This window comes from Camelus ferus, chromosome 5 (assembly GCF_009834535.1).
Source record: "Camelus ferus isolate YT-003-E chromosome 5, BCGSAC_Cfer_1.0, whole genome shotgun sequence".
In the NCBI taxonomy this organism is placed as follows: Eukaryota; Metazoa; Chordata; class Mammalia; order Artiodactyla; family Camelidae; genus Camelus; species Camelus ferus.
In genome coordinates, this window is record NC_045700.1 from 89,373,991 (window position 1) to 89,396,126 (window position 22,136).

At 41.8% G+C, this 22,136-nt stretch overlaps 1 protein-coding gene across 5 annotated transcripts; it reads left to right on the forward strand.

The window, feature by feature from the left end:
* The first annotated feature begins 1,433 nt into the window (after positions 1-1,433).
* On the forward strand, positions 1,434-22,136 carry LOC102519641. Of its 5 annotated transcripts, none has more exons than XM_032480441.1 (5): positions 1,434-1,723; positions 3,899-4,050; positions 10,584-10,677; positions 10,991-11,087; positions 16,901-22,136. In XM_032480441.1, the coding sequence occupies exons 3-5, from the start codon at positions 10,653-10,655 to the stop codon at positions 17,838-17,840; spliced, it is 1,062 nt and encodes a 353-aa protein (XP_032336332.1). In that variant the 5' UTR covers positions 1,434-1,723; positions 3,899-4,050; positions 10,584-10,652; the 3' UTR covers positions 17,841-22,136. The 5 variants fall into 5 exon arrangements, with proteins under 5 accessions (XP_032336332.1, XP_032336331.1, XP_006183356.1 ...); XM_032480440.1 differs by having other exon boundaries at positions 1,434-1,713; XM_006183294.3 differs by lacking the exon at positions 10,991-11,087 and having other exon boundaries at positions 1,434-1,713.

Genomic DNA, 22,136 nt, shown 5'->3' on the forward strand with positions numbered 1-22,136 from the left:
ATTATCTTGAAAATGTATGATGGTTATGCCTTATTTTTAAACAGGAAGTTATAAACAATATGTACAATATGGTCTCATTTTTATAAAAATATTGAGATGAGTCATTTAGGATGCACTCACTTACAAGTCATAGAAAACTCAATTTAAATTGATTTCAACAAGCAACTCCAGAAGTAAGACAGATTTGGGTGTTAGTTTAGTGTAGCAGCTCAGAAATTTCTTTGAAAACCTAATTTTTTTTAAAGTTTTTAAATTTTATTTTTTAGGGTTTTTTTTTTTTTTTGGAGGGTAATTAGGTTTATGTATTTATTTTTAATGGAAGTACTGAGGATTAAACCTAGGACCTTGTGCACGCTAGGCATGCACTCTGCCACTAAACTATATCCTTCCCTCCAAAAACCTGATGTAAAAATATATCTCTTGTTTTTTACCTTCTGAAGCATCTGTTTCAACTGAGAGCTGGTTTGTCTCATGGTGGCAAATGGCTGCCAATAGCTCCCAGGACTCTGGTCCAAACCCAGAGAAGGATTGAATGAATGAATGAATGTCCTCCCTGCCCGACTCTTTAGCAGGGGCCCTAAACTTCTCTCTGATTGGCCCATCTTGATGGCATGCCTTTCCTGGTGGCCAGGGAGTGCTTTATATCCTTTGACTTAGATCTAGATTAGATGCTGGTAAAAGCATGAGATCATTGCAATTTAGTTTAGCCAAATCAGGATCTATACAAGAGCTCGGCATGGAATAAATCCCAGCAAAACTGCGTGGATGTTCTACAATGGTGTGGAATGGAATGGGTGTTGAGACACTCATCCTAAGATCCACTTAAACAAAGAGAAAAGGCTGGAAGGATGTACCCCAAAGTGCCAATGGTGGTTATCCTCAAGTGGCGGAAATATGGGGAATTAAAAATTTTCCTTTTTATGTTTGTATTTTTCCTTTCTGACAACCAACATATATTACTTAAAGAACTTTAAAAAATGAAACGAAAGCTAAAAATAGGAGGAAAAGCTGGTGTGTAACACTTGCAATGTAACTAACTGCTTGAGAGATTTAAAGCAGACGTGTTGGCAAACAGGAAATAGGAGTTTTCAGAGTAGTACCAACTGCCTTGCAGAAGTTTCTAACTGCCTTTCTCTTGCCTCTGTTATGAAATTGTGGTCATTTCTAAAGGCGTAATCCGAGATCTTTGAAGGCTAGCCTGGTTTAAAACCACTGGTTCCAGTGGCTAGAATTTTCCCCTAGTGTTAGGGCAGGAAGTGTTTTAGCTTTCTCTAGAAACATTTTCCCTCGTCACCTTTGAATACCACAAAGTGGGTCCCAACCCCACAAGGGGTAGAGCATGAATCTCTTTGCAGAAGGACCTCTGTGTGCAGAAGGGGAGGTGCTGGTCCGGGTTCCTCCACTTCCTTCTTAGACAGAGAGCGCTGAATGTCCTTTCAGGAAGTGAGCACCCTGGATAGTCCCTGGCTTTCTCTTTCTCTGTTTCGTCAATCACAGTGTGACACTGGCTCCAGGCACCACGGAAGGGGCCCCAGGTCTGAAGGCTCGGGATCCTGGGAGAAGTCAAAGTGAGGCATGTCCCTGGACTCTCTTCCGTTAGAAGCTGGGTATCGGGAGTCCTTCCCATGATTCATGAAGACGCGCCTGCTGCTCCTCCATATACTTTTTCCTGGAAAAGAGAACTCATTCCATTGGCAGGAAAGCCCTCCACAGGTAAAGGAAGGTAAGGGGTTCTCATGTCAGTCTGGGGATCCCATTTCTCACTTTTACTTCTGCTTTACATTGATTCCCAGCTCTGCATTTTCAGAAACTTGATTCTATCTGATCCTGCACTTCTGAAATCATCCCACTGGGATGGGAAGCAACAAACCAGCAGTTCAGTTTCAGCCTGAGAGCTAAACTTACCCAGAGGACCAGAGTGCCCCACTTTGAGTGGTCAGGGTACTCTGGTCTCAGGAAAATACCTGTGGGAGAGGAGATGAGGCCAGAGGGTGGATATTGGATGGTCTTAGGAACCATTCTGTATTTCCCCTGGGGATGTCATCCACTCCCTGCATCAGAATGTAAACTTCATTCCGGGAGGGACCTTGTTTGTCTTGGCCAATGTATGCAAAGCATCTAGAACAATCAGAGGTACTCAACGTATACGTGATGAATGAATGATGGGAAGGCCAAAGAGCTGGATGGATGAATCCTTATTGTTTCCCAGAGACACTGCCTGTGAGAAGTGTTCCTGGACCTTTCTGGGATGGCCAGACTCCTCTGGGTTTCCATGGTACTTTGAATTAAAGCACTTAACTCATAGTATTGAAGCTATTTGCTTACATATCTGTCTTCCCTAAAAGACTATGAGCTCCTCAAATGTGGGGATCCTGCTCTGTTTTTCCATTTAAAACTTTTCACAGTAGTCTGGCACATGGTAGCTCCTCATTGAATACTGTAATGATACAGAGGAAGCCTCATGAATGTCTCTCTACTTATGGGATATACTTGTTAAGTGGATCAGGAAATTACATTAATCAAAGCCCTTTTGCTTCTTCAGTGTTGACAATGCATTATTAACTTTTTACTGTTTGTTTTTCATTGCTTCCAAGGTTACACACTTCCTCCTCTTTTCAGCTGTTATTTCAATATCCTCTGTTGAATGTACAAATACACTGAATTCCATGGATTACACTTCCAGGATCCAATCAGTCACCTCCTGATGTTATACAAAGAGGCACCTTGGTCTCATCAGCAAACTGTCTCTAAGTCTTAGGGAAGGATGCGTTATTTCTGGGGGGGGGGGGCGTGCCACCTAGAGACAGCACACCTCTCCTGGGTTACGTGGATTCTTACCTTGGTTACACAAACTTAGTCCCCAGTCGTGTCCCCACTCACTTCTGGCTCATCTCTTTTATCACCTATGGTCCTCTGTCTGGAGACTGCACTTCCTCCAGTAGGTACATTTGCCTCCGGACCAGGTCACGTTTCCTTGGAGTCTAGGTGGGGAATTGCATGGTATCACTCTGACAACTCTGAAAAAAGCAAATGGCCACATGTGGCCACCAGTCCTGGATCATCGAGAAATAATAGCCAATGTTTGGGATAAAGAACTTAGGAAGTCAAGACCTAGACTATGTGGCAAACACACACTGGGATCAAGGCAGGCTGACAGTCTGAAACAAAGGAGATACTCAAGTTAGGTAAAGTTGGCAATAACCAGGGATCGGTGATGTGAGCCTCATGCTTTGGCAGAGTTTGCGCCAGCCGAGGAGCCTACAGATAGACCATGGAGCCCATGGAAGTGGATGGTTTAAGTGGCCAAGGAGGTAGTGAAAGGAGAGGTGGGAAATTTAGAGTTCTATTGGAAGCTTCTTTGAGTGCAGGTGCGAGTCTCACTAGACCAGAGTGATACAGCTGTGCATTTGCTGGGAACCACCGCTGGGATTTGTTCATTTTGGTCATTGTTCCTTTATCTAAGGTCCACCCTCACCTCCAAGGAGGCCTTGCATCCTGTATTTGTGTTGTCACCTGGATTCCTCCAGTTGTGTCGTTCACGGAGAATTGCTGTGATGGCCGTTCCTTTGTTCTTCGATGGGGCATCTTCTCCATGTCTGTGTTCTGATGGCTTCGAAAGCCTCTTCGTCATTTGGGCCAAACCCCAAAGTTGGCCAGTATCTAGATCAAGCCAACTGTACCCTTCAAACACATGTTTCCTTAAATTAGATAATTTCTTGACTGTTCTTCGTTCTGTAGGCACCGTCTACAAGTTTGCCTTTATCAGATTTGCCGTTACTTCCTATCCATAGTGCCAGCCTTTTTTTGCACAACTGTGGTTTTCTGGAGGCCTCCTTTACCCTCTTCTGACTCCTTCAAACAGCCTTGCTAAAGTCTGATGCTTTTCCTTTTTTTCCAGGAGGGGTCTCCTGCTAGCCCCATGTCTGTGCTGCCCGGGATTCATCTCAACATCTCCTGCTCTGAATTTTCATGCAAGAGAAGAAAGAATACCTTCCCCAGATCCTCTTCTTGGGAAGGCGAGAAAGGAATTCACCTTTCTTTATTCTGAAGGTTTGTGGTTTTCATGCATTCTCTCAAAGTTAAAATATGTGAAACTTACCTATGTTTTTGCCTCACCTCTCATAAATGATACTATGGTTCATTCCTGCTCCTACTTCCAAATCAAAGAAGTAAATTTCTTGAGGCTAGAGGCCGTCTCTCACTCATTTTCGCATACCCACCAACATGGTGGGTGCCTGATACATGTTTATTGGGTGGGTGAAGTGGTGAATGTGTAAATGGAGAAACTGGGATAAAAGCATGAATTTTAAAATTCTGATTACAAATTTTTTGATCATTCAAAAGTGTTCAGTGATAATATAGATGGGGATTTCAAAGTTACTAATTTTCTTTGTCACTAACGCTCAGAATGTAAGTCCTTTTGAAGAATACAAAATATAGTTGCAAATAATGTTTGCAAAAATAACATAAATGACGATAATATATTTTCTATTTGGAAATAATTCCCTTAAATAAAAAGAAAATATATAATCATATTTTAAGATAATTTCAAGGATAAGTATTGAAATAGACATTTGCTCTATAAATATGATTCAAAATTCTATGCCAATTCTAAGAGGCAAATATAAATGCTAATGAGAATGAATAAGAACTTTAATAACTTGGTGTAAGTGGACTCTACCATGAAAGAATGCAAGCCCACTCATATGGTAACAGAAAATTTGCTGTGATAGTTCGGCTTATATCCCTGCAAAAGGAGTTTTATAAATATATATGTTCTGATGATTGTGAGAAATCAATTATACAATAATTACATAAAAATTCAAGTTAATCATCAATTATGTACTAAGTAAAAGTTCCCAGAGCAGGCAAAAAGTGAAGGCATTCCATGAATTTTCACTTTCAGTTATAAGATTTGTTTAAAATCATGTAGTTTCCAGCTCTAGAGAGCTGACTTTTCATGACCAGTATAATATGAATGGTGCAAAGATACCTAATAAAGGTAAGAATACTAACCAAGCAATGTAAATTATATGTAGATTTCAAAACTTAGGGAGTTCTTTTTTCATCAGTAAAACAAATTACAGCATATAAAAAAGGTTAGTAAGAATAGCTGTAATTAAGTTGTACGTTAATTTGGGGAAATAGAATGAAACCTGAAAGAAAGTTTACAATAATCGCCAATGCTGAGTCAGAGAGAGAAAACTGAAACACTTCAGGGAATCTGCTGATTTCAACTTTCCCAAGATTGTGCTGATAAAACATCTAGTTTACTGCTAAAGGCAGGTGTGGTCTGCTGAAATAGAAAGGGTGTGCCTTAGGATGGGGCAACTGTCTTAACTGCAATGAAAGAATACCCTTGACTATGGAGTAAAGGATTGCCTACTAGCAAAGCACAGAACTCACCATCTTGGCTGTTATGTGTTATTTTATAAGCTTTAATAATGTTAAGATCATGTACAGCTAAATTAACTTTTAACTAGCTTAATAATTGCAGCAATGTAACATTAAAATAGCTTCAGCTTTATTTCAAAAGTAAATGCTACAAGATGAACTCTTGTTAAAAACAAACTAATAGACCAAAGACGAAATCCTCTCACATTCTGAGCAGTACTATTGAGAACCATTTTCTCAGCAACATATAGATTGCCGTTTGCTCTTCGTGCTTTATAGACATCAAATTGACCTTTGGCGTCCAGAGAAATAGGTATGAAGGGAGAAAGGCCATCTGTTTGCTACCTGCCACGTAACTGTCTAGACATTCGGGATTGTGTAAACTCCCCGACATCAGAGACTTGGCCCATGTTGGTTACTGAGTATCCCTGCTCTTACATCCATGCACATAGATAGTTGGAATTCATCAATTGATTGAATAGCTAGCCATCTCTGCCACTTTGTTCCTTGATTACTCCCATGTCAGTGCAGAGAGCTCCACCCAAGTAGAATTGAGTGACTTTTATTTTAACTACTGTACCATAATTTCATATAAACTTTTTACTTAAGTTTCTAAGATTCATGAAAATGTTATTTGTTACATATGACACTATTGTAGTTAGTATTGAACAATCTTTTTCTGAAATCCTGGAATGACTCCTGATGCCTTATTTCTGTCTGCAGATATATACAGGACAATGAAATCTGTCATTAAATTGTGTCCTCTTTGTTCATACAGACATTATTGTTAATATAATAATTCGGATCACAAACACCTATCATTATCTAAGTTATAAAATGAAAGAGCTTCACCACCATTTTTACAAGCTACCTTCTTTCCAATACTTCCTCCTTGAATATTTATTTATATTCCCAGTTTGAGGGTTTATTTCACCCTGCCCTTGTCCATGGACAGTCTGCTGTTCCAAATCTTAAGTTATTCACCATATGATATCACATATATGTGAAATCTAAAAAAGGACACAAATGAATTTAGTTGCAAAACAAAAATAGACTCCCACACATAGAAAACAAACTTACGGTTACCAGGGTGGGAAGAGGAGTGGAGGATAAATTGGGAGTTGGGGATTTGCAAATACTAACAACTATATGTTAAATAGAGGAACAACAAGGTCCTACTGTATAGCACAGGGAACTATATTAAATATCTTGTAATAGCCTATAATGAAAAAAGTATGAAAATAATATGCATATGTATAACTGAATCATTATGAAAAAATCATATAAGAAAATCATATAGGAAAAATTTAAAAATATAGTAGATGAATGAAAATATTTTAATAAATGAAGACTCATATAAAAACAAAAAATAGATAAGCAACAAAGATCTATTGTACAGCATAGGGAATTATAGCCATTATCTTATAACTTTTAATGGCATATCATATGTAAAAATATTGAATCACTATGCTGTATGCTTGAAACTAACGCAATGTTGTAAATCAAATATGCATCAGTAAAAATTCTGTTTTATCAAAAAAAAATAGAATAATGTCAAGTAAAATCAAAAGGAAAAATGCCATATAACTTTTACCTTCCACTCAGCCAGTTAATACTATAAGTGAACTTTTAGCAAAATTTAAAAATGTTGAAATATTGGGAAAAAAATTTCAAGATATTCAGTAAAGATGCATGTGTGCTTTTTTCATTTTTTAATTGAAGTATAGTTGATTTACAATGTTGTGTTAGTTTCAGGTGTATAGCAAAGTGATTCATACACACACACACACACACATATATATATATATTCTTTTACAGATTCTTTTCCATTATAGGTTATTACAAGATAGTGAATAGTTTCCTGTGCTATACAGTAGGTCCTTGCTGTTTATCTGTTTTGTATATAGTAGTGTATATATGTTAACCCCAAATTCCTAATTTATCCCTCCCCCCATTTCCCTTTTGGTAGCCATAAATTTGTGTTCTATGTCTGTGAGTCTATTTCTGTTTTGTAAATAACTTAATTTTATCATTTTTCTAGATTCCACATATAAATGATATTATATGATATTTGTCTTTCTCTGTCTGACTTCACTTAATATGATAATCTCTAGGTCCATTCATGTTGCTGTAAATGGCATTATTTCATTCTTTTTTATGACTGCATAATATTCCACACACACCACATCTTTATCCATTCACTTGTAAATCAAATATAGGTCAATAAAAATTCTATTTTATTACTTTAAACTCTTAGGTTGCTTCCATGTCTTGGCTATTGTAAATAGTGCTGCTGTGAGCATTGAGGTATACGTATCTTTTTGAATTAGAATTTTCATCTTTTCTGTATGCATGCCTAACAGTAGGATTGCAGGCTCATTTGGGAACTCTATTTTAGTTTTTAAGGAATCTCTACACTGTTCTCCATAGTGGTTGCATCAATTTAAATTCCCACCAACAGTGTAAAAAGGGTTCGTTTTTCTTCACACCCTCTCCAGCATCTTACTATTTGTAGATTTTTTGGTGATAGCCATTCAGACTGATGTGAGGCGATACCTCACTGTAGTTTTGATTTGCATTTCTCTGATAATTAGTGATATTGAGCATCTTTTCATGTACCTATTTGCCATCTGTATGTCTTCATTGGAGAAATGTCTGTTTAGGTCTTCTGCCCATTTTTTTGTTTGGGTTTTTTTTTTGTTATTGAGTTGTATGAGCTGTTTGTGTATTTTGGAAATTAAGCCCTTGTTAGTTGCATCATTTGCAAATATTTTCTCCCAGTCTGTAGGTTGTCTTTTCATTTTGTTTATGGTTTCCTTTGTTGTGCAAAAGCTTATTAGTTTGATTAGGTCCCATTTGTTTATTTTTCCTTTTATTTCTTTTGCCTTGGAGCACTGATTTGAGAAAGTCTTGCTACAATTTACGTCAGAGAATGTTTCGTCTGTTCTCTTCTAGAAGTTTTCTGGTGTCATGTCTTATATTTAAGTCTTTAAGCCATTTTGAGTTTATTTTTGTACATGGTGTGAGAGAGTGTTCTAACTTCATTGATTTACATGGGTCTGTTCAGCTTTCTCAACATCACTTGCTGAAGAGACTGTCTTCTCTCCATTGTATATTTTTGCCTCCTTTGTCAAAGATTAATTGACTGTAGGTGTGTGGTTCACGTTGCTTTTTAAGAAGTGTTTTTGAGCATTAAGTAGTTTAGAAAAGGTCAAGTTTTTATTAAAACAAGGTTGTGGGTCTCTAGATTAAGGAATCCTAGGAGCGCTTAGAAGATCAGAGTTCTGATTATAAAAAGTTGGGGAAGGAAGCTAGAGAATTTCCCTTTTTATAAAAAAAAAAAAAAAGGCAGATTAACACTCAAAGTTTAACTGCCTGGGAAAGCACTCACTAGAAAAATGTGTAGTCCCTCTGTTGTCAGAAGTCCCGGGGTGTATCTTCAGAGGCTTTGTGGTCTCACCTGGTTCTCCACGTCGCCTCTGGGAGCTGCTTCCAGAAGGTTAACAACCACAGCTAATATTTACTCAGTGCTTATTCTTGCTGTCAAGTGCCTGACGTTCAGCAAACACCAGTTCCCTCCCTTCCTTCCTGCCTGCTTGGAGGAGGAGAACAGACGGGATCACAGGAGCTTCACAGACTAGATTGACTGTTAAAATACCAAAGAAGTAAGGCTACAATTAGAGCAAAGGGGAAGACATGTTTAAAGAGAAGGTGACATGTTTATTGTGGAAGAGGAGAAGGTCTGATCATCTGGGAAGGGTTTGAAGGGCCATTCTGGAAGTATCCACTTTTTCTCACTGGCCTTCTGCCGGGAGCCACTCATGCTGGAAATCATTTCTGAAGTTTGTTCTCAGCTAATGAGCTCTTCTCATTGGCAGTAAGTCAGATACTGGCCCGGGTCTTGGCAGACACTCACTGACTGACGGTGAGCGTCCAGGAAGGGAAGCCTTTCTCCCTTTCAGATGTCTGAGTTCTCTCCTCCTTCAGAAATTCCCAGGCGCACGTTCTGGGGGGAGTCTGGCTGGAGCCATGGGAAGCCATGCTCAGCGCCCTGGAGGTAAGGTGGCAGCCAATAGCTGCCTCTCCCTGCTGCATCAGCCAGCTCGGCTGCTATGACAGAATGCCAGTCTAGGAGGCTTAAACAACAGAATTTTAGTTTCTCATAGTCTTGGAGGCTGGAAGTCCAAGGTCAAGGTGCTGGCGGGGCTGGTTTCCTCTGAGGCCTCTCTCCTTGCCTTGCGGGTGGTTGGTCTCTTACCATCTCTTTACGTGACCTTTCCTCTAAGCACACACATCTCCAGTGTCTCTCTCTCTGTGTCCTAATCTCTTCTTACAAGGACACAGGGCATCAGTCAGATTGGATTAGCGCCCCCTAATGGCCTCATTTTAACTTAGTTACCTCTTTAAAGACCCTATCTCCAAATACAGTCACATTCTGAGGTTCTGGGGGTTAAGGCTTCAACATTTGAATTTCAGAGGGACACCATTCAGACCATAACAGCTAGTCAGTCTTTTTTATTCTTTTTTCTTTTTCAAAAAGAATTCAGTTCACATGCGTCAATATGGTACATCACTATGGCTGCAATATAATTGAGTTTTTTTTCAAACTCAACAAATGACAATAAGAAAGTGTTATCTTGGAAATCATAACAACTGAGTTTGAAGCCAGACTTCACCACTCACCAGCAACTCCCTGAGAAGTGTGGGAGCCTTTTACAACTTTTAACTATTGACTTTTCCTGAATGGGGGCCCTGGGCCCAGGGGGTTAGGGAATGGTGTAGGGAGGTGGATTTCCTGGTTCAAATTCCAGTATCGCTGTCATGAGCTGATTAACTCTTGCGAGTTGCTTCCTTCCTCTATCCCTCAGTTTTCTTTACTGAAAAATGGGAATAATGATAGTATCTACTTAATAGGCTTGTTGTGCAGATGGAGAAGTCAGCCCTCACTAGCACTGTCTTACAGTGAACAGTCAACACATGTTATCTGCTATTATGTATATTCAAAAATATTTTGGGGGGTGCGGTAATCAGGTCTATTTATTTATTTTTAGAAGAGGTACTGGGGCTGAACCCAGGACCTCATGGATGCTAAGCATGTGCTCTATCTACCACTTGAGCTGTACCCTCCCCCTGCTATTGTATTTTGTCTGTGTCATAACCAAATATAATTTTCTTATGCTCCATTCCAGGCCTGTCACTCACATTTTTACATCCAGTGCTCCTTTGATTTTCTTCCCAAGTGTGCTGTCTGTTGAGGAATGGTTGCCTTGTGGACCCTCAGAGGTAAGAAAAGTGAGAAGTTCCCCCTGCTCAGTGACCCAGAGCTCACAATGAGGCCAGGGTGGCAGCTGACTCTCCACAAAGGGAATCTGTCTCACTCGGCCCAAGCTCCCCGCAGCGCTCCTGCTGCTGGCCGGGAGGGGCAGAGGATGGAGAGGGAGCATGAGCTGCCACAAATGCATTACTCCCTGGAGAAAGGGCTCCCGGAGCATGTCCTGATGCATGGCCGCTAGCACTGTCTTTTCTTGCCCATGTGGAGATAAACAAAGACCAACCACAGGAGAAAAACAAAGGCTATCTCTTCTGTGCTTGCTAGAACCAGGGAGTCAGCCACCATCATCCGCGTTTTGGCGAGACTCACGAGCACACAGAGGAGTGGGAAAGCTTTCTGATGGAAAAAGGGAGGCCTTGAGGTGAGCCCTAATGGGGGACTATGGGCCTGGGGAAGCTGGAGGTGGCCAACAGGAATTGGGGTGTCCTATGTGATCAGTTAAGGGTACCTATTTGACTTTGGTTGGTCCTAAGTTGGAAGCAGGGACAAAAATTAGGGAAGTTGTCTGCTATTAATCAAGTCCTGATTGTTTTGGACAGATTGTTACAGGGGTTGTTTGGCTTCCTGGTTTGTCACTAGAGACAGCTGTCTGACGCCCCCCAGGTCTGACTTACCGCAGGCTGCCTTCCTGGGCTGGTCACTGTAGATAAGGGCTTGGTTTCCTGGGCAGTTTGCTGCAGGTTGTGGGTCTGAATTCTGTTTTTATAAAGGGTCTGGCCAAATCTGTTCATATATTCAGTCCTTCACTGAGGGCAGCGTGTTGCCCTCAGGAGTTTGTCCCAAGCAGGGCGCTTAGGATGAGACCCCCAGGACTTCACTGATCCTGTCTGTACCCATTCCAGCCCTCCTACCCATCTGCTTCCTACAGGATTTGTGCAGGGAGTGGTGGTGGCTGATTCTGATTTTTTCAGGGCAATTGTGGACATAATTCTTTGCTGAAGTCTCTTAGCGCCAAGATTTTATTTCAAACTATAGAAATGATCCCTGAAAGTATAGTCTCTCCAGGATTTTATTTCAAAGCTGAAGCCAAAGTAAGATTTTGGGCCAGAAGGAAACACTTACTCCGCACTTTAGAATTCCAGAAGAAAAGGAATCTAAGAACTGTCATTAAGTGGAAGTAATATGCAGAGATGAGGGCTTATTATATGGGTTTGGTTGCCAAGTGCTGTTGATATGCAAATAAACCTCTGAGAAGGAATATGAATTTGGAAACCAGGAGATTCTTTCTGGCTGCACCATCCTGAATAAATTACTGATCTTCTTGAGGTCTCATAGATAAATTAAAGGCAACACCACTTGCCCTCATTGATATTGCACAGTTGCAACCCTCCTGGAGATTTCACGTGTGCAAAAAGTATTCTAAGCTATTTGCTGTGGTTGTACTGTCTTCATTGTGCAAATTTCTCCTTCAGGGGCTGCCTGCTCTGCAAAGCACCTGTCAAATACCACTGTGCCACTAGGCAGGGCATCTCCTATGGTTCTTAACCTGTGGCATGTGCTGCTCCTAAGTTTAATCATGCAAGCCTCCTTATCGCCACAAAATGAATTTGAACACTCCGGATGGTATCAAGGCACTCCACATCTGGTCCCGACCTTAGTTGATCCTTAGTCCTCTAAACAAGCCTTCACTCCACCAATAGCGATCTGCCCATTGTCCCCTGAACACCAAGGTCCCACCTTGGCTCCCACTGTTCTCTGTTGCCTGGAATCTGTACCTCTTCTCTCCCTTCCCCACCTCACCCTTGCCCTTCTTTGCTCTACTTTCCTTCTTTGGAAGGTCTGGTTCAGGTCTCGCCTCCTCCAGGGAGCTTTCTCTGACTGCCTTAGGCCACAGTGATCTCTTCTATCTCTGAACAGCCCTCCCATAGCACACCCAGCTTTCTTATGCATTTGATAAATAACTAAAACTAGACATGATGCTTTTGGTTATTGTTACATTGTATTTGGCATTTTCCACTGGACAATGAGCCTCTGTGTGCTCTGTGTTTTACCACCTTTCAGCCTCACTGCTTAGGGCGATGCTTTGTATGTTTCATGCTCAGTGGAGACCGGTTGAGTACAGTGATGAATGCGGTACCACGATGATTAGTGCCTTAGATATCGTAGCAAACTAAAGAAACTAGTCCTTGCCTGGTCTCAAAAATAAATTTTTCCCTGAAATCATTCCAGATGAGGGGGTGGTGAGGAGTGTTGTGGTGTAAACTTTATTATAACTGCAGCTGCTGTAACTCAGGGATGGCTTTAAACATTTTATTCCAAAGGACACACAATGACAGTCACTCATACTCTGTATAGGATTTCGAGTCTTAGAACACAGTTGGGTCAAGCCCAGCCCATAGCCATTGGGGAGGTGCTGTCAAATGAACTAGGCAGGTGTACGTGGGGAGGGAGGGAGTGAGGGAGGGGCAGGCAGGTGCAGGGAGGTCCAGCTGAGCAGGAATGAAGAATCCAGCAGGGATGCTACAGCTGACGACTGGGATTCTGGGCAGAATGGGGGCTGGGGAGCAAGACCAAATAATGGGGAAGATAACCATCAGCTGTGCCAGACCCGCCAGCCGTGAGCCCAGGAGTGATGGCGGCGCAGTCATCATTGTGGCTCCTGCCTTAAGCCTGGGGCTCGGGGGCTGGATTCCAGATCCTGGGAGGGGGTCTGGCAGGACAAGGTAGACCCTGTTCTAGAGAGTCAGGGGCTCTGTTTAAGTTGTTGAAATGGGAAGTAAGATGAGACGTTCTGGGGCAGAGGTGGGCGGTCTTGTTTTCAAGAACAAGTGAGAGCCCAGACACTGCAGGCCCAGGTTCAGGTTGGACATCGAGGGTGTGCGTGAGGATGACTCTGTAGATGCAGAGAGAAGGGACGTGGAGCTTGGCAGCACCGCAGGGAGGTGATACAAAGAGCCAAGGACCAGAGAAGCAAAGTGACTTCAGTATCCAAAGTCGTACTCTTCGCTGGGAGCAGGTCTAGGCTTAAAGCCCAGTTCGGGTGACTCCCCCAGTCTAAGGGAAGAGTGTTTGTTATGTCTCCCCAGAGTCTTCATGCAGCCTTGTGGGGGCCCTCGGTTTCTATGGTGGTCCCCTGAGGGCAGGTACAGCTGGGTGCTCTGTGAGTGAGAGATTAAGGAGGAGGCATTTCATGCAGGCAGGCGTGTTTTTTTCTGTTTATTATTGTGGGGTTCTTGTGGAAGATTTTGATGGGAAAAGTCTGCTGCTAAAAGAAATCTTAACAATGACAGTGACCATTACAATTCTATTTTTACAATTTTATAATTCTATAATTATGATTTCTATTTTTCTCTGAAGAGCTGGAGAGTAGAGAGAATGAAAGCCTGGAGTTCAACAACATGACAATGGCACAAAAATCCAGAACAGGGAAAATTCTCCACAAAGGGTGACAACACAATATATGTGTGTGGGGGGGCTGGGGGGACAAATGATGCCTTCAGCAAGGGATTTTGTAGGGAGCTATGGCATTTTAGATTCTCAGAAAGTTGAAATCATTGTATCACTGTAATCATTGTAATCATTGTATTGTGATTTGCCCCTTAGGAAATCAATAGCATTTATGGTGCCTCTTTAGGGTCAGTTTCACATACTTTGATCTGTAGGAGCCAGAATAAAGGAACAGAGACCCATTTAAGCTAGCTCAAATAGTAAAGGGATGTGTGATGTTTTTACAACTCGAGGGCAGAAAATTCAAGGCCTCTCGGTGGAATCGGAAGCTCAGGAGCCCAGGTTGCTCTCTGTCCTGCAAGGACTTTTGTGGTCCCTCAGGGACCTCATGGTCCTCTCTTCCTTCTGCTTCTCTCCTCCCTCTCTCTTCCACTCATCCACACTCCAGCATGACTGGCAGGTCAATTACCCGACATCACACTTGGACTCTGTGTGAATTCTTGGGTTGGATTTTTAAGAGACAGAATTTGGTAGACTCAGCACAGTCTGCAGTGTGATTTTCCCTGAGACAGATGTCTACTGCCAGTCCAATCAGCTGTGATGGAGGAGGAGGTGATGCTATAGTTCGTGAGGAAGCAAGCTGACCAGGCTGTGGTGGGGCCCATCGCCCTGAGTGTGGTGCAGTGGGGAGGCAATAGTTGGTATCTCTACAGCAGACTTTCACAGGGACAACAATGATATTGGAGTTTGGGGGCTCCCCAGGCTGCCACACAGTGTGTCATTCATTGCTGTACATGCTTGAGGTCTGTCAGGCTACTGCACACGTCTTATCATTTCAGTGGTTCCTGTCCCTCAGCAATCCTGAGATCCCAGCACTTTCCTGGGAAGGAAGTCTTCCAGCTCCTTAACAACAGAAACAATATTTCTACAAATGGGGCCAGTTGGTCTGTCAAATGACATTGAACTGAGAGAATGCATTCATTTGGCTTTGCATTGGACAGAACCCTCCTCGTCGTGGTTGAGACAGTGGGCTCTGGAGTTGTCCTCCCACATTCAAACCCTGGCCCCAGTAGGTAACCACCACATGGTCTTGAGCAGGCTACTTATCCACTTGAAGTCTCAGGTTCCCCATTTGTGAAAAGTGCATAATAAACCACGTGGAGGAAAATAAAACATACTCCAGGGTTACCAAGGAATTTGCTCAGATAACGGTTTTTGATCCCTAGGAAGTACTTGGTAAATGTCACCCACGATTGCCGTCATTACTGTGACTCTCCCTTTCGTGTCTTAGGGACCCAGATGAATTCAAGCATTTGCACCAGCGACTTCCTCACATTCCTCACAGCTTTGGGCCTAACTTCTCCCTCGGACCTTTGCAGGCATTAAATGTTAACAAGTGTTTGGTGGCCAATCAATTGACTTTAACGATGTCATGGTTTGTGCTCCAAAATGAGAAAAAGCTCTCACAATCAAAGATGGAAAATGATGCCTAAGCAGTAAAACTTTAACCTGCTTTTCAGCAATTTGCTGAGTACTGAGAGTACATCTTTCGAATCTTCCTTTTGTATGATTTGAGCCTGTGTCTAAAATTCTGATTCCAGTTCCCATGTGGAGTTCCCACTAACCCCCAACAAAGCCATTTTCTAACACCAGCTGGATGCGTGTCCTACAATTCAACCCACTGTTTTTTTCCTTTTTGTATGCAAGAAATTTACTAATTTTATTGAAATACAGTCAGTTACAATGTGTCAATTTCTGGTGTACAGCACAATGTCCAGTTATGCATACACGGACATATATTCATTTTCATATTCTTTTTCGTTAAAGGCTATTACAAGATATTGAATATAGTTCTCTGTACTATACAGAAGAAATTTCTTTTTTTTTGACCAGTTCTGAACCTGTATACCTGTATACCTGGAGATAGAGTCAGATCACACAGGTTAAGGGCTCAGTCCCACAAAACTGTCCCCACACCACCACTTCAGGCACCAGTTGCAAGTCCAGGTTGTCACCTGTGCTTCTGATCTAACCCCTCTTTGAGTTTAATTGATTTGCTAGAGGGGCTCACAGAACTCAGAGAAACATTTTACTTACTAGATCGCCAACTTATTACAAAAGGATATAACTCAGAAATGGCCAGATGGAAGAGAGGCATAGGGCAAGGTATGGGGAGGGGCCACAAAGCATCCATGCCCTCCCACGGCGTGCCACTGTCCCCCAATCTCCACGTGTTCACCCACATGGAAGCTCTCCCAGCCCTGTACTGTGGCTTTTATGGAGGCTTCACTACATAGCCAATGTTGATTAGATCACTGGTGATTGATTCAGCCTCTAGCCCCTCTCCGGGTACCTGGAGGCTGAGGGAGGGGGGTGGGACTGAAAGTTCCAAGCCTCTAATCACATGGTTGGGCCCTCTGGCAACAGTCCCTATTCTTACGTGACCTAAGGCCTTCCTGAAAGTCATCGCATTAACACAACGGAAGATATCTGCTGATCTCATCACTTAGGAAGTTACAAGGGTTTTAGGAGCTCTGTGCCAGAAACGGAATGAAGACCAAATATATATTTATTATCAATCGTGATATCACAGTGCCTCTTCCCTGAAATGAAGACTCCAGATAATGTCTCCTGTTTCTTTGATCCTTGTCAGCACTAAAGTTGTCATCCTCTGTGCTGAAAAAGGTGCAATCTGTTCCTTGAAACTATTCACAAGGTCAGAGAGTTGGAAAACCACACAAGAAGATGTAACCCAGATTCATTCTATCTTGGTCTTTTCTCCTGCAGGAAAAGCCAAGTTGCCCTCAAGATCATGAATGTGTCTTCTGAGCGCTGTAACATATCAGATTGGCTGAGGCTGGAAGCCACAGTGAAGGCCTCTGTATACCTGGTGACTTTCTCCTTTGCCACCTTCATCACTGTCATCATTATCGCCACAGTGTTGCAGAATTCCAAGCTGAGGAGAAAGGTCCGATACCTCCTCCTTTGCCACCATCTGCTGTGCATCTCCTCCTACTGCGGCCTGGGGGTGCTTTTCCAAGGGATGCGGGCCCTCCTGGCCAACAGCCCGGTGCTGATGTGCTGGCTGGTGTTTGGGGCACAGCTAAGTGTCGGAGAAGGGATTCTCGTCACCCTGGCCTTGATGGCTGTCAACGCCTGCCTAGCAATTTGTTGGCCCTTGAAATCTCTGTCCTTTGTAGATCTTTTCAAGTATAAGATTCTGGCTGGGGCTTGGCTAATTATTATACTAAAGAATGCTTGCTTATTTCTTATAGAAGGCACTAACCCCACCCAGGAGGCTGTTTTAAAATCTGAACCCCTTTGCCCAGTGATCTTGAATGGCGTTCCTGCCAGAGCCGTCGGCATGCTTTTCCTTTTCCTTCCTCTGTCTACCATTCTTATAAGTTACTCTCTGATCTACAAAGAAGGGAAGCGGGCTGGCCATTTTAATAGATCAAATGTCAAGGCGAGGAAGACAGTGCTAATTCACTTAGTGCAGCTGGCCCTACATGTGATACCAACCCTGATATTCATAGGTTTGGGAAAGATGTGTGGGGAATTTTTCTTTGCTTTAAATCTGGTGCTTTTTGGAGTCTTTGCATTTGCCCAGTGTTTTAACCCTCTGATCTATGGGCTCTGGAATAGAGAGTTGCAAAGCAAATTATGCCATTGGATGTGCTATCAACTGTGGTGTGGTCACACGGTGACCAGCAGAGGGCCAGTTTAAACCAAAACTCAGCGATTTTAAAGCAATAACTCCAGTCCCAATGGGCCATTAGCTAGGGTTGAGGATTGGCCATTTCCTCAACCTAAAATTGATGCCTTGATTTTGTTTTGAAAGTAACAGAGTAAATCAGAATTATCCATCTGGCTTACAAACTTTGCTGCGGCATACACTGAGTTGGCTCAGTGAAATCATTTTATGTCCTTGATTCTAAACCCAGATTATCATTTTTAGCAGCATGCCTTACTGTGTTTCAGGAGCTGGTCAGCTTTTGAGAATGCACTTGTTTTTAGAAACTGAGAAATAGTACATGGTTGATATGGATAGAAAAGGTTTGACTGTTCTTATAGTAATTAGGGGTAGATTTGTCTACATATAATAACAAATCAGCAACAAAATAACAGTGACTTTAAGAAGTTAGAGACTGATTTTTTTTTCTCATGTAAAAGAAATTTGGAGATACACAATCCAGGCCTATGTGTCAGCTCTTCAGGCAACAGGCTCATTCTCTTCTACTCTGCCATGATTAGTGTACTACCTCATGACCCAAGGTGGCTATTAGTGCTCCTGCCATCATATTCACACTCCAGCCAATCTGAAGGAAGAAAGGGGAAAGGAACCTCTGAATCTTCCTTCTAAAGACACTTTTTAGAAATTACAAAACACGTTTTCTTACACCTAACCGGCCAAAATTTAGTCATGTAACTATGATTTAGCTTTAAGGGACAGTGGGAGGAAATTTTAGCAGGGTTGGTGTCTCCAGTTAAAAATTGGAGTTCTTAATATTAAGAAAGGAAGGAAGAATGGATATTGGGAGGCAAAATTATTTCAGGGACCATTTTCCTTTCAACCAAATAAAACATAAGAAAGACAATGAATGGGTTATGATCATCATAAAAATATACTCTGTCTTTTAATATGATAGACAAATACAGAGCAGAGTTATCTGTTCAGGAGCCCAGGAAACTTTAATTGTGTTATGTCAACAACTCTCAAAGAGAATGGCATCAATTAGGAAATCACTGAACTGGTTTAAACATGGGAACTTATCATTTAAATCTAAGTAAGTTTGGGGCAATAGTATGAAATAAATTCTTTCACCGAAGTTCCCATATAATGTTTCCTTAGATAAAACACTCATTCCTGAATCATACAGAATTCAGTTCTAGAAATAGGAATCATCACTCTAGGTATTTTGAACAGAAAGGATTTAATACAGGAATTAAATGCTTATGAAGTCACTGGAAGGGCTAGAGGAATGGAAATCAGGGGACACCACTGACTGATGTCAAGAGCAAACACTGCAGCTGTGAATTGGAGGTCAAGCAGCTTCTTTCTTCCCTGTCCCCCTGCCTCGTGCCACTCATGTCCTTGCAACTTTGTTTGCAAAAGAAACAGCAACAGGAAGATGGCCTCCACCTCCTCCATCTTCCAAATCTCATGTGATTGCCTCTAAATGGTGGAACTCGACTGGTACCCAGACCCCAAGAGCAAAGGAGTCTGGGAAATGTGGCTCCTCGTTTCACAGACGTGGCAGTTCAGGAAGTTACCCAGAAGGAATGTGAAATAAGGATTGAATGAGCCAATCCATGGGCTCCACCATTATGATGTTTAGTTATATTTACTAGTAACAACAACAAGGACAAATGATGCCATGTATTGAGCAACTCTTATGCGCCTGATGCTATGCAAGCCGTTTTATAAGCACCATGTCAAGTCCTCCCAACCACTTTATAATGTAGGTTATTATTATTCCTGATTTACAAACGAGAAAAGCTGAGGCTTAGAAAAGCCATACAGGAGCTCAGGAGGTCAGGACCTTCCCTTTAAGATTTGTCATATACACGACATGGCCCCAGGGTGATCGTTTCTTCACTGTTGGGAGCTGGACCAATTGCTTGGGAAATTGGGACCTTGGTTCTCCACTTCGCTTTGGGTGTGGATGCCTGGCTTGTGGGAAAGAGCCTCTTTTTAACCCATTCCTTTAACCCATCCCTGGGCCACCGTTGATGCAACAGACACGTCAGTCAGCCAGCTAGACATGACTTTCTACAAACCTCCTCCCACAAAAACCAAGCTGTCTCTTTGTTCATTGAAATATTAAGCAATCTGAGAGCAGAAAGTAGGAGAAAAACGCCAAAAATTGACCAGGCTTAACTTGATTTCAAGTCCTAGATCTAATACACACACAATTCAATTTATCCTTAACCTTTAAAAATTCTGTTTTCTGATACCAAAAGGTAACTGCTACTTGTACCATTAACTGAATGTTAGAATGGTAGCTACATACTTTCAAATGCAAATTATTACTTTTAAAATTAAATTTTTCGAATTAGGAATATATAGTGTAAAATTCAAAAGACTCATAGTGGTATTTGGTTAAAAGTAAGTCTTCCTCCTCCCCATTTTTTGAGGCCCCCAGTTCTCTTCTAAGAGTGAACAACTGTTATCAGTTCCTGTGTTTCCCCCAAGAGATAATCTACAAAGGAGAAATTACTGAGAATTTCTCATTTGTAAGATAATTTTGGTTTTGGTATCCTGGACTTGGGTTGGAATGTTGTTTAAATTGGCATTAAGAATGATAGTTTATGTCATCAGTGACATCAGCAATAATCTTTCTCACGATGTGAAAAATCTTTGAGAAACTTAACCTTGAGCAAGATACAGAAAGAAAGGAGAAGGAGGAAGTGGTGGCTAAAGTTACTCGCAATTAGCTGAGAGTTCTTGTAAAGTGTTATTTTCCTCTATAGATATGATGCGATGATATTGAACTTGATGTCAGAAAGTGTAGGAGTTTGGGGGAAATGTTCAAATAGCTCTAAAAAAATTACTAACGGAAAAAATGTGCATTATCTCAAAATTCCTGAGTTCTTTTGAGCGTTTCATTTACTGTAACTGCAACTGTATTATCACTGCATGAAACTATTTCTGGCTTATATATAGCTATGTTCTACAAACACGTATTAGATAAATATGAATGAACTTGGGCAAAATTTTAAAAAATAGAAATAGAAAGTTAGTTTATAATATCCATCAAAAGAAAATGTTGAATGAACCCAGGCCATTTTTTAGAAGAAGTTCAAGACTGTAAAATCAGTCACATTAATGAATTTTAAGCTTTTGTCTTTCCTCTCTGAGGTCAAAGACTGTGACTAGAATTGCCTGCCTGTGGCCAAGCAAAGCCATATCTCTCCAATGGAGAGAAAACTGCACGTCTACCACTGGTGGGGGTGGGGAAAAGATGCAGCGCGTTCTTGTGAGCCAAGGGGACTTGTGGGAAGGATCTGGCCTTGGGATTGTTGGAAAAGACCTGTCCCAAAAGGCTTCATGCCTAAGGGGAGGGGCTCTCATCAGAAAGAGACTGGAGGTTACCACTGGCTGCAGAGGATGAGGATGGGGTGAGAAGCAGCTGACCAGGGACAAGGATTGCCCAAGGGCTTAGAAGGGATACATTTGACTGAGGGTCCCACAAAGTGCTACAGAAGAGAAAGAATCACCATTGGGAATCTGCCCCACTCAGAAGATGCAAACATCAGACTACATCTGCCTTCAATAAGGATGGTGTCTCCTGCCCCTTACATCTCCTCCCAGCCTCCAACTCTTCTAACTCTGGAAAAGTCACAGGCAACTGGGGGTTGGAGGAGCTGTAGAAACCTGAATTCCATCTGCAACTTTAATTCATCCTCGCAATGTAGCAAAACACCCACAGGTTCCAATGATTAGGGCATCTTTGCAGGGGAAAGGGTGTTATTCTGCCTATCACATTTATAAAATGAGCTTGTTCTTTGGAGCTGAAAATGATCAAAGGGCTTTTATTACTTAAGAATGACTAGATAAAATGTGTATCAAAACAGCAATGAAATAACGCCTCATGCCCATTTGGATAGCTACTACAAAAATAACAGAAAATAAGCACTGGCAAGGATGTGGAGAAACTGGTACCCTTGTGCACTCTTGATGAGATTGTAAAATGGTACAACTGCTGTAGAAATCAGTATGAAAGTTCCTTAAAAAATTAAAAATAGAACTATCATGTGATCCAGCAACCTCACTTTTGGGTATAAATCCAGAGAAGTTGAAAGCAGAGTCTAGAAAAGATATTTCCATGTTTGTGGCAGCACTTTCACAATAAGCCGAGAAGCAGAAACAACGCAAAAGTCCACTGATGGGTGGGTAAGCAAAATGTGGTATAGAATGAAATATCATGCAGCCTTCAAAAGGAAAGGAATTCTGTCACATGTTATAATATGAATGAACCTTGAGGACATTATGCTGAGTGAAATAAACCAGTCACAAAAA

What these genes read in the sequence shown, in the direction of transcription:
- LOC102519641 (XM_032480441.1), top strand. Translation starts at nt 10,653, where the DNA reads ATGGTTGCCTTGTGGACCCTCAGAG. An exon ending in TGCCTTGTGGACCCTCAGAG is followed by an intron (nt 10,678 to 10,990) that starts GTAAGAAAAGTG and finishes TGTGCTTGCTAG; the next exon opens with AACCAGGGAGTCAGCCACCA. An exon ending in GGAAAAAGGGAGGCCTTGAG is followed by an intron (nt 11,088 to 16,900) that starts GTGAGCCCTAAT and finishes TTTCTCCTGCAG; the next exon opens with GAAAAGCCAAGTTGCCCTCA.